The sequence below is a fragment of the Elephantulus edwardii genome, unplaced genomic scaffold, assembly GCF_000299155.1.
Source record: "Elephantulus edwardii isolate Elephantulus edwardi_28Jun2011 unplaced genomic scaffold, EleEdw1.0 scaffold00181, whole genome shotgun sequence".
In the NCBI taxonomy this organism is placed as follows: Eukaryota; Metazoa; Chordata; class Mammalia; order Macroscelidea; family Macroscelididae; genus Elephantulus; species Elephantulus edwardii.
The window spans coordinates 6,212,750-6,225,376 of NW_006399931.1; the positions used below are offsets into that span (position 1 = coordinate 6,212,750).

Genomic DNA, 12,627 nt, shown 5'->3' on the forward strand with positions numbered 1-12,627 from the left:
CACAGCTCAAAGGCATCAATTCTCCTTCTATCCTCCTTGATCATTGTCCAACTCTCTGATGCATAACAAGTGATTGTGAAGACCATGGCCTGTATCAGACGCACCTTAGTCTCCAGAGAGACACCATCGTTTGTTCTCCTAGCAGCCCAATATGTTGTGGTGGTAGTGTTATGTGATGTCAAGTGGCCTGCAACTCATAGCAACCATATGTATGAGATGAAGAGAGGGAAAAAGGGGCTCACCGGATTGTCTTTGATCACAGACGACGTCCACCCAGGCAGCACCTCTTCTTCTATCTGTGACCACACGAAGGAGTTTCCGAAGATGTCCCCGTGCATGCACTCAAAGCACAGCTCCACTTGGTAACCATGGTTCAGCAAGAGTCTGAGCATGGCCTCGTCATTGAGAGCGTACTGAATGGCACTGGGGAAGCGGGTGTCGTTGACACGCATGAAGTAACAGTTGACGTCAGCTCCATGGGCCAGCAGCAGCCGGACGATCTCATGGCTGTTGGCTCTGACAGCCACGAGCAGGGAGTTGAGGGGATCCAGGTTGGGATCCGCGCCTGCAGCCAGGAGGACCTCTGTGCACCGCACGTCGTTATTAGACACAGCAAAATACAGCGCCGTCTTCCTCCCGTCGTCATAGCTCTCCGAAATGTGTTCGGCGAGCAGGGCGTTGACATCAAAACCGTGTTCAATGAGCAGCTCCAGGCACTGCGCGTTCTGTCCATCCGCGGCCGAGTGGATCGGGGTCAGGCCACTTTTCTGGATGGCATTTCTGGATGTTACTGGGATAAGATATTTCAAAGCCCTGGGTGGGGAAGAAAGGTAAATATCCACATGGGGTGAAGATAGAATAAAGAAAGAAAAAAAACATTTTTCACCGTGCAAGTGCATAGGGTTTGTTTAGCTTTCATTGCAGGAAGCAGGAGTGGCATCCACTTCCTAAACAACATGCCTCTGGAAACTCTATGAACTTTGATGAATGACGATAGTTATAGAAAGGCTTCAGGCTTTTTCTTCATAGGGTCACTATGAGTCTCAATGGCAATCAACAACAACAACTACAAAGTTTTCATTAAATTTGTTAGATAAGCTACTACTAAAGCTTTTAACCTTTATTTATTCAGCTAATACCATTTTTATTCAACATAGTTTAGTTCTGATTTTGCTTCCCCTTCTAAACACTTCTGGGAGATCTTATATGTTTGGTCCTAGGACAATGCTTCCTTAAGAATCCTTGTTATCTATCTCTAAACAAATGGAGCTGCCAGCCTAAAAGTACAAGGTTTGAAACTGTCAGCTGCTCAGGGGGAGAGAGACAGCCAGTCAGTTCCCTTGGAGGGCCAGTTGACGATCAGTGGTGCACAACACCAGGCAATCAATATGAAGCTCTGGACGTGTTGTTGTTGTTGTTTAATGCCGTCGAGTCGTAGACAACTCATAGCGACCCTATGAACCAACAGCCTGAGCACTGTTCGTACATAGAGTTTCCGGAGGCAAGCCATTTCGGAAGTGGATGCCGCTCCTGTAGCCCATAGAAAATTGCACTGCTAAACCCCAAGGTTGTGCCTCTCTAGCAATTCAAATCCACCAGTGGTTCTGTTAGAGAAAGTTGGGGTTTGAGTCAAAACTGGCCCTTAACTGACCCTCCAGCGGGTTTTCAGAGTCAGTTAACAACAGAATCAGTAAGCAGAAGGAAAGATACTGCCCATCTTTCTGCTGCAGAGGAACTAGTAGATTTGAAGTGTGTGCTTTCAGGACTGCAGTGCAGCTTCTTAACACAAGGCCACCAGAGGGGTCACCTATGAGTCAGTTTAAATAGCTCTGATGGCCTAGTCTGTAGAGAGCTGTGCTGTCAAAAGCCAGTCTCAATCCACCAGATTCTTCTGGAGGGGAAATGGGCAACCTCCTCATTGCAATTCTCTGAAGACCACTGGTGATCCAGCTGAGTCAGTTCCAAGCTTAACAGCAAAGAGAAAGAGAGAGGGAGAGGAAGAGAGGAAAAGAGAGAGCGGGAGGAAAAGAGGAAGATGGGGGGGGGCGGGGAGGGAGAGGGAGTGGGGGAGAAGGGAAGGGGGGAGAGAGAGAAAAACTCAAGTGATGCCAAAAACTGGATAAATTGTGTATACTGCACTGAAACAGATGAGGGAGTGAATAATTTAAAAGTGATGTATGATAGGGTCTTATGGTTATCACAGGAGTCCACAATTAAGGTTGCATAGTGGAATGTATTGGGGGGGTGGGGGGGGTGGGGGGGGGTTGTGTACCAGGGAAGGAGTGTTTCTTCTACTTTTGAAAGAGAGGAGCGAACTGGGGGATGGGGGAGGGATGGGCGGGGAGAGAAGCGCAGCAATGAATGAATGGAAATCCAAAATCTCTGTAAATGCTCATTAAAATTATTAAAAAAAAGAATGTGGTATAATCTTGATTTACAGAATCATGGCCTATTGGTCATGATCAATAAAATCACAAGAACTTAAAATTTTACATCATTTAGTTCAATTCTTTCATGTAATGGTTTCATTCCTGTGATTCATTTAATAAAAGAGCAATACAAAGTCCAAAGATTGACAAGATGTTCCCAAGCTACATATTTAGATGTTGAATAGTGACTAGAATTTAGGTTTTTTGAATTTTAACTTATTACTCTTCTTTCACTACTTCTTGATCAGTGTATCCTTTGATACAGATCACGTTCATCCCGTCTGCCTCTATATAATATGCAATTTAATCGTTGGTCAAAGCAGTCTTTATTATCCCACTAACCTGATACTTGGTCACCTGATGTCATTAAATGTGGTTTATGTTTCTAAGTACATGTGATAAATATTTGTGACTTTCACACTTGACCGATCCTCTGGTCATGTATGAGGTCCACAAGCAAATGATCTCTTGTGCCTAACTTAGGGCTGTGGATGTGTGAATTCATGAACACTGGGAGCAAATCCAGGTAAACATTAACAACATGTCACTTTGCACCAAATACTGCAACTTACCTAACGGGGATACTAAGCATAATATAGCCTATTTCAGGGTTTGAACTTATGAAGTGTGGTTAATTACCTAAGGTTATTATGCTGGGTAGTTTAATGTTGAGACGCAACACTTCTATTGATAAACTGATTGTATAACGTTTGTGATTTAAAATCTTATCCAATAATTTTTATGGAATAAAGAAATATAAACGTCTAATAAAACTTTTCACACCAAAAATATATGTGACATTTTACTATCATGGCCTGAAGGCTTTTGCAATAAAGGCAGTAATACTGAAATTATTTAACGGATTTTAATCCTTAATTATAGGACAACATTTTTAGCAATTTCTCTGTCTTTTGTTAAACATAATTTTAATAAAGAGGAACTTTTGTTGGGGGAGGATGTAGGAAAGATTTCTCATTAACAGCTTATTTTCTTCTAAAAGTGATTTTCATGTCATCATAAAAACTTTACATGCTCATTATGGGTATTTTGTAAATAATAAAATTATGTGTAAAAGGTGAAAAGTAAATGAGTTCTAAATATGTAAATGTAACCATGGTGATTATTTTCTCTGGTTTTTTTTTTGGTCTTTTGGTGGATATTATTAAGAAACTTAGGACTCTGTTAGATATCGCTGAATTGTTAGACCTCACTGAGTCAGATCTGATTCTTAACCCTCATACACAGCAGAGCAAAACAATACTGTCTCCTGGACTACCGTCATTGCCATGTTTGAGCCCATCATTGAACCTCAGTTGATCCATCTCTTCCTCTTTTTCATTGACCCTTTACTTGGTGACCTTATCACAGACCGATCCCTCCTGATAACACACGTAGAGTATATGTGATGAAGACTCACCAACTTCATTTCTAAGGACCTCTGAGTGTACTTCCAGGCCAAATATGTGTGCTCCTCTAACCGTCCATGGTATTCCCCAACATTGCAGTTCAAAGGCATCTGTCTTGTATTCTTCTTATTCATTGTCCAGTTTTCACATATATATGATGCAATTCAAAGGACCATAGCTTTGATTAAATGCACCCTAGTCTTCAAAGTGATATCCTTGATCTCAACATTTTAAAGCTGTTATTTGTAGGAGACTTTCCCAATGCAGTATTGTGGTGTCAAAGGTTTATTGTTCAAAATGTCTTTCCTAGCCATTGATGAACTATTTATTTGAGCTGCATTATTTATTGTATTAAGGAGACAGGATTAGGGTGGTATATAAGCGCCACCCTGCTAGAGTCTTATATATATTCACGGGAACTCAATGCTAGCTCTCTCTTTTTGGGACACTTGATTTCCTGTGACACTGGGACCCAGCATCCAGGGCACTGCTCACCAGTCTCTGTAACACTGGCCTGTGTCACCCACAATCATGTGTGTCATTTACCTGATAGGCCTGCGTCTCTATGAGACCGTCCAATAAATAACTGAACCCAAGGGACGTACAGGAGTAGGGGAGAGCTGAAGGGACGAGCTGATGATGTGGGAAATTATGATGTTATACAGCAGATCAAACTTTTGGGACCCTGTTGACTTCCCACTTCTTGTAATTGGTCGGCTACTAATCCTAGCAGAACGAATGAGGAATACAAATATTGTTCAATATTTTTACTGCTGCCTTGATTGTGTTGATTGTGTATCCAATGAAAAGGAAATCTTCAAAAGCGTCAATTTTTATTACAATATTGCTTATTGGTGTAGTTGTAATAATGCTTGTTTCTTTATAGTAAAAGATCTTCTTTGATATCTTTGATTCTTTGAAAGCAAGTCTTTGATATTCATTAGTGAGTTCTTGAAATTTTTCTTGCTCTTAGGAAACAAGATTGTATCATCAGCATATCATAGATTGTTGATGATTCTTCCTCCAATTTTGATGCCGTGCTCTTCGTATAGTCCAGCGTCTCAGATTATATGGTTAGTAAACAGGTTGAATAAGTATGGTGAAAGACACAACCCTGATGCACATCTTTTTTGACTTTAAACCATGCAGTACCTCCTTGTTCTGTTCAAAGAATTGCTTCTTGGTTTATAAACCTCATGAGCACAATGTTAAAAAAAAAAAAAGTTCAAAAGTGTTCTAGAGATCCCATTCTTCACAATGTTATCTAGAGTTTGCTGTGATACACATAATACCTTTGCATAAGCAAATGTAAAACACTGGCAAACATCTTTTTTATATTCTCTATTTTCAGCCAAGATCTATCTGATATTGCACAATGATATCCCTCATTCCATGTCACCTTTCAAATCAGATTTGAAGTTCTGGTAGTTCCCTGTTTGTGTACTGCTACAACTATTTTTTCATTCTCTTCAGCAATATTTTATTTTTTAAATGGTATTGATGACATTGTTCAGTAATTTCAGCATTCTATTGTCTCACCTGTCTTTAGAATGGGCACTAATGGCGAGCTCTGGTGGCCTAGTGGTAAAAAGCTGCACTGCAATCCCAGAGATGCGTGGTTCAAATCCACCAGATGCTCTGCTAAACAAGGAGGAACAATCTCCTCCTATATGAGTCAGATCTGATTTGATGGCACACACATAAAAAATAATAATTTAAAAAAATTAGAATGGGCACTAATAGGGACCTCTTCCAATGGGCCGGTTAAGTAATCTTCCAAATTTATTCACAAAAATGAGCACTTCCAGGGCTATTTCTGTGTGTTAATGCATTTCAATTACTATTCTATCAATTCCTGGAACCTTGTTATTCCCTAATGAGTTAAGTATAGTCTCAGCTTCTTGATTATATGCTACCTCTTGAAATGGATGGGTGTTAACTATGTATTTCTCTTCCATCTTCTTCTTCTGCTTCCTGATTCAGTCAATATTTTGCCCACAGAATACTTCAGTATTGCACCTTGAGGCTTGACTTTTTTCTTCAGTTCCTGCAACTTAAGAAATGTAGAATGTATCTTTCTCTTTGGTCTTGTAACTCCAAGTCTTTTCACATTTTATTATAATACTTTGTCTGCCTAAGCTGCCCTTTGAAATCTTCTGTTCAGCCCTCTTAATCACTTCATCCATTTAGCATTCCTCACAGCAAGTTTCTGAGTCGCTCCTGACGTAATTGTTCTCTTTTCTTTCTTTCCTGTTATTTTTATTACTCTTTGCTTTTGTCATGTATAATGTTCTCAATGTCATCCTACAACTAGTCTAGTCTTAGGTCATTAGTTTTCAGTGCAGTAATTCTATTCTTGAGATGGTCTCTAAATTCAGATAGGATATAATTAGTGTCATATTTTAGCTCTTGGGCTTGCTTTAATTTTTTTCCGCTTCAACTTGAACTTGAATAGGACCAATTGGTTTTATATCCAACTTGCCTTGTTCTGATTGATGATATTGAACTTCTTCACTGTCTATTCCCACAACTACAGTCAATTTTATCTTTATGTATTTACATCTACCAGAGCCCAAATTATAGTTATTGATAAAGTTTTTCAATGAATACTTTGTTTTCCATAAAAACTATCAGATTAATTCAGCATACTTTCTGTCAACATTGCCAAATTTTCCAAAGGGTGATCTTTCTTCTTTGTTTCCAACTTTGATATTCCAAGTACCAGTAATTATCAGTGCATCTTAACTATAAATTTAATAAATTCTAACCTGCAGAATTTGGTAGAAATCCTTAATTTCTTTATCTTTGGCTTCAGTGGATGGTGCAAAAAAAGATGAGTAATAATCATACTAACAGATCTATCTCAATGCATATTATCCTGATATTGACCACATTGTACTTCAGAATAGATCTTGAAATATTCTTTGTGAGTGTGACTGTGACTCCATTTCTCTTCATTGTTTCAATCTAGCAGTGTAGGTAACCTATAGCCGTCCATTTCACCTCACCAATAGCTAGCAAGACCAACAAATAAGGAAGGCCAAAGAAGAATTGAGGCTCTTGAGTTGTGGTCTTGATGAAGACTATCGAGTAGACCAGACTACCAAAAGAACAAACAAAAGTGTCTCAACAGAAGTACAACCAGAGAGCTGTTAAGAGAGAAGGGTGGTGAAAACTTCATCCCACTTACTCTGGACATATTTCCAGGAGGAACTAGTCTTTGGAAAGAGTGATCATGCTGGGAAAAGTACATCAACAAAAGAGAGGAAGACCTTCAACAGGGCAAGGCTCAGACCTGTTGTTCATAGGGTCACTTTGAGTCATAGTTGACTCATGGTGCCCAAGAACAACAACACCAATGCCTAAGATATTGATTGTTATGTATTTCATTTCCTTTTTGATGACTATCCATTTTTCTAGATTCATACTTGATGCATTCCATATTCTGGTTATTAGTGGATGTTTGCCAGTCTTTCTTCTCATTCTGAGTGGTGCTACATGAGGAAATGAAGGTCTTAAAAGCTTTACTCCACCAATGTCATCAAGGTTAAGTCTACTTTGAGGGGGCAGTGCTTCCCTACTGGCACTGCCTTTGAAAACCCACTGGAGGGTCAGTTATGGGTGGGTTCTGACTCAGTGGTATATAAAAATAACAACAACAAAGAAGCCTGAATGGCTCATCTTCTGGCCTTCATGAGGCAATGTTCTGCTGCTGTTCATATGGTTTTCAGTGGCCATTTTTGTTTAACATCAGATAGACAATCCTTCTTTCTAGTGCTCCCAATCTTCTTCGTCTAAATGATCTCGTGAGATCTGGTCAGCACGGATGAATATGCTGATATTTGAAATATGAGTAGCATAGTTTCCAGCATCACAGCGATACAGAAACCAACCAAATAAACCACTGACAGACACATAACGATGCTATGTATGTACTTTGCATTTTGTTAAACTTATACTTCTCTCCCTGTGAATTATGACTTACAGATAGTGCCCCTCGTAGGCAGCTCGATGTATAGGGAGATGCCCTGCTCTGTTGGGCACATTTCCACTTCCTCCATATTCCAGCAGGAGGGAAATACAGTCTGGATTGCCTCCTCCTGCAGCCTCGAACAACACTGATGCTCCATCATCCGCCAAAGCAAATACATCACCACCTAGCAGGACAACACATATGGCAATAATGACCAAAAAAAAAAAAAAAAAAAACCACCAAAAAACAACAACAACAACAAAAAACCAACCCGAAGATAAAACCAGTTGCCATTATGACTCATAGTCACTCCATGTGCATCAGAGGGTCGACCTGTGCACCACAGAGGTTTCAGTGGCTGATTTTCTCTGAAGATGAGAAACTGGGAGAAAGGTTAAGAAGCAATTCTACTAGTCCTGAAAGGATGCCAGGATAGCAGAAGGTGAGAAAAGTAAGAGAGAAGTTACTGGCCTTTCTTATTGATGAGATCTAGGAAGGAAGGTGATGGTGACATTTAAGAAAACTCACATTTTTAGTCTTGGTTGAGAGAAGTTATTATATAGGAAATGGGAACAGAGGAGGGGTTTGGTTTAGGAGAAGATGCGTGTGAGATCCTGATCTTTGTGAAAATTGACTGTTTCTAGAGAACCATTAGGGCTAAGCAATGGACTGGGGGGGTTGAAATAGATGTACACTGCTCAACTGGATAGTGGAACAGGATTCTATAGAGAGCACTGACTATGACAACCTGAAGCCCACTTACATTAGGAGAGGAAGAAGAGGCAGGGAGTTTGGAGAAGAGTCAGAAGGATGGGGGAAAGCGAGAAAGGCGGGGTTCCTTTGCAGGTACCTTTGTGGATGAGGTGCTCTAACACGTCACAGTGGCCGTGCTCAGCAGCAACGCCTAAGGGTGTGACTCCGAATCCATCTCGCAGGTGGACACTCCCTCTTCCGTGCTTTAGCAGCAACGCGATGATATCTTTGCGCCCTTGTTTGGCTGCTTCGTGCATGGCTGACCATCGCTTGACGCAGGGCTGGTCCAGGTTGGAGTTGTGTTTAATCAGAGCAGATACCATGTCGTAGGAGCCCTTTCTCACAGCTGGAGAATGGTTTTTAAAAAAGAACAGTCAACAGTAGGCTAACAGCATGAATATATTGGAGGGTATTCATTAAATTTCCAAGCCAATTATCAAGATAGAATATAGCTTTCCCTTTTCCTTCTGCAAAGTCTAGCCTTCTATTTCTCATACCTAAACATCTACCTTTAGCATGGACGTATGTACAAGCTGATCCCACTTTTCCTTAAGATCCTGAGGACGAGGTAGAGTTTCATAGAAAATAGTGAAAGACAATAGGATAATGAGCATTCTTTTTCTGAATTTCTGAATTTCATTCACCAACAAAATGGAAATAATACACATTGTAGGTTTTATAAAAGTAAACAATGTATGTAAGATACTTAGTGTAGTATCCAAATACATACCAGGAACTCAAGAAGTGGAAAGATCAAAGAATCCCACTCTTCCCCTATCTTGGAGCTATTTGTTTACCAATTATTTCTCCCAGAAACAGAATCCAGCTTTGTTTTCTCACCAAATAGGACTTAAAGCCAAACCCACTGCTGCCACGTCACTTCCAGCTCGTCACAATCCTCGATGACAGAGTGGAGCTCCCGTGTGCGTTTCCGAGGCTGTAAATCTTGATGGATGTAGACGGCCTCATCTTCTCCAGGGATGTGGTGGTCATGTTCAAACTACTAACCTTCTGGTTGGCCGTCCTGCTCTTGAACCACTGCACCACCAGGGATCCTCCCAAAGAAGGCTGCTCCCAAAGTTAGTACTTAATAAACTTTTCTTATTTATTAAATAAACTCCTCGTAGGAACTTGCCACTAAGATTATTTAGAATCTAGGTAGAAGAGATTTGTCTAAATAGGTGAAGCATGTAACAGTGAATGCAGTATAATTTAAGAAATTCTTCAAATAAAATGTCTCTTCACATCTGCCTACATGTGATAGCTAAAATGACATTGGCAAGATTTTCCCCCCTTAGATTATGAAGCAGTTGTTTCTACTTAAATGTAAACATCTCTGGAAAACATTTTTTTTCTTATCAATAAGAAAACATCTCAATGAAAACAGCAAAACAAAAAATGCTATTCTTTGTAAATAGAGATAATATGGCCTTTTTCACTATATCTCTCATGACCTTCCTCTCTCCATTCCTTAACGTAACATGTGCTGCTTATAGGATAGGACACAATTTATATCTGTTGTTCACAGGTTGTTATGAAGCATACTTGTCTCAAGGGCACTTAACAACAACATACAATTCAAATGCACTGAGTGGCTCTGTAGGAGAAAGACCTGTCAATCTACTTCAGTAAAGACTGTGAACTACAAAACTCTATGGGGAAATGCTACTCTGTTGTAGAATGCTGTATGTGGAATGGTGGCTGAACGTTGAAAAGTCAGAACCAACAGAAGCTAACAACAACATGTGAAAGACACTGGATTGGGCATGATGGAAACAGATAGACTTGGGTTTCCTGCATGGGACTGTTAGGACGAAGTCTGTGGTGACTTCAGTTTGAAGAGAGATTACAGTCGAAGTCTTTGAACAGAAAGGTGGGTGGAGGCATGAGGCCACAGCCAGGAAGCTGAAGACTAAAAGGTTAAGGCCAAGGAGAGGGGAAGGGCTCTGGAAAGCAGAAACAGGAGGATGAAGACAAAGCTTGCCTAACCTCAATGGAAAGCAAGCAAGCAGTGAGCTTTGGGGTTCTCATTGCTCACAGTGTGGCCGAGTCTAGTGACAAATGCTGTTCTCTGGAACATCCAGCTGCCACTGGCATCTCTAATTACATGGCATGACCTCACCCTCGCCCGGACTGGGGCACGGCAAACATTAAGCAAGCGAAACCAACTAAGAGCAGTGTCCCCATTTACCTAATCTTGTGTCCAAAACATTCTTCCTAATTAGAAGAATGCATTCAATTAAAAAGAGGTATTAGAGAGGGGGAGTGAGGTATTAAAACCAAAACCTCTTTCCTCATATTTCTTTTGTAGTGAAATAATGAAAAAAAAACATGAAGAGGCTGTCCTTAACATATTTTTTAACTTTTTTTTTTTTAAATAAAGACTCCACTTGAAATTTAATCTTTGGAACTAAGAATAATTATATTTCCCATAAAAAATAAAATCTGCATTGGAGAATTCCATCTAAGCTAACCCAGAAAGACATTCTTAACAAAAAGATGATTGAAATAATGAAAATTCTCTCTCTCTCTCTCTCTCTTTCTTTCTCATTGATGTCTAGTTGGAGCTGAATCATAGCTCACCCTCCCTCATGTTTTTAGAGGCTGTAAGTCACATGGAAGGAGACTATCATCTTTTGTGCTCAGAGAAGCTGTTAGGTTTAAACCACCAGCCTTTGGATTAGTAACGCAACTCCATTCCCTTGAATATGCAGCTGGCATAATACTTGTTATGTGCCATTGAGTTGTCTGCGACCCACAGCAGCCCTATGTACAGCAGCTCTGAACCCTGCTCTGTTCTGAGCCTGTCTCACTAATTCTGACACACCAACTCCCATCGCTCCAGTTACTGTATCAATCCATCTCATCTGGGGTCTTCCTCTCCTGCCCTGTCCCTCCACCCTTCTGAGCATGATGCCCTTCTCCAAGAACCGGTCTCTCTGGGCCACATGCCCCAAGTATGTGAAATGGAGCTTCAAAATCCTAGCCTCCAAGTAGAAACTTAGTTTCACCCTCTCCAAGACAGATCTATTTGTTTTATTGGCAGTCCATGGTATGTTCAAGACTCTTCTCCAGCACCACAACTCAAAGGCATCGATTCTTCTTTTGTCATCTTTAGTCATTGTCCAGCTCTCTGATGCATAGTGAGTAATTATGAAGACCATGGCCTGGATTAGGCGACCGTAGTCTCTAGACTGACATTGCTTTCAGTATTATTGAAAGGTCCCTGACAGCAGATCTTTTCAAATGCAATTCATCTTTTGCTTTCCTGACTGCTGGTGCCAAGTGTGTTGACTGTGGAGCTGAGCAAGCTGTAATTGTTAACAACCTTAATCTCTTCTCCATCTATCATGGTGCTGCCAGTTGGCCCAGTGGTGAGAATCTTTGTCTTCTTGATGTTGAGCTTCAATCCCTCTTGAAGACTACAATCCTTGACCTTCTGCAGCAAGCACTTCGGGTCTTCTTTACCTTTAGCAAGCAAAGTTGCGTCATCTGCATAACGCAGATTGTTGATAGTCTTCCTCCAGTCCTGATGCCACATTCTTCCCTATAAAGTCCTGCTTCCCGAATGATCTGTTCTACGCATAGATTGGAAGGGCACGGAGATAGGATGCATCCCTGACACACTCCTTTCTTGATTTTGAACCATGGAGTATTTCCCTGCTCTGTTCTCAGTAGTGTTTCCTTGTTCAAGTATAGGTTTCGTTCGCATAAGCACAATCAAATATTCTGGGATTCCCATTTTCCTCAAGGTTAGCCACAATTTGTTATGATCCACACAGTCAAATGCCTTTACATAGTCAATGAAACACAGATAGGCATTCCCCTAGTATTCTTTGTTTTCTACCAAGATCCATCTGATGACCACTTCTAAACCCAGCATAATACTAGAGAAGGCATAACTAAGTAAATTTAAGAAAATAAAAACCCTTTCTGAATTAAAGATCGAGTTTACTCTTAACTGTTTAAGGAATTCAGTCATTTTATACAGATATTTGGCACTTTTGAACATTTTAACATTGGACTATTACGCATTCCTTTTTATTTGAAATAACTTCTCACTTTC

General features: G+C 40.4%; 1 protein-coding gene across 1 annotated transcript in view; it reads right to left on the reverse strand.

Annotated features, from left to right (window-relative positions):
- Nucleotides 1–12,627, reverse strand: part of ASB15 (ankyrin repeat and SOCS box containing 15) — a 30,068-nt gene that overhangs the window by 9,787 nt on the left and 7,654 nt on the right. The window contains exons 5-7 of the mRNA XM_006896085.1: nucleotides 8,659–8,907; nucleotides 7,821–7,992; nucleotides 243–813 (exon numbers count right to left, since the gene is read on the reverse strand). Of these exons, the coding sequence (XP_006896147.1) occupies nucleotides 243–813; nucleotides 7,821–7,992; nucleotides 8,659–8,907 (992 nt within the window). The remainder of the gene's footprint in view (nucleotides 1–242; nucleotides 814–7,820; nucleotides 7,993–8,658; nucleotides 8,908–12,627) is intronic.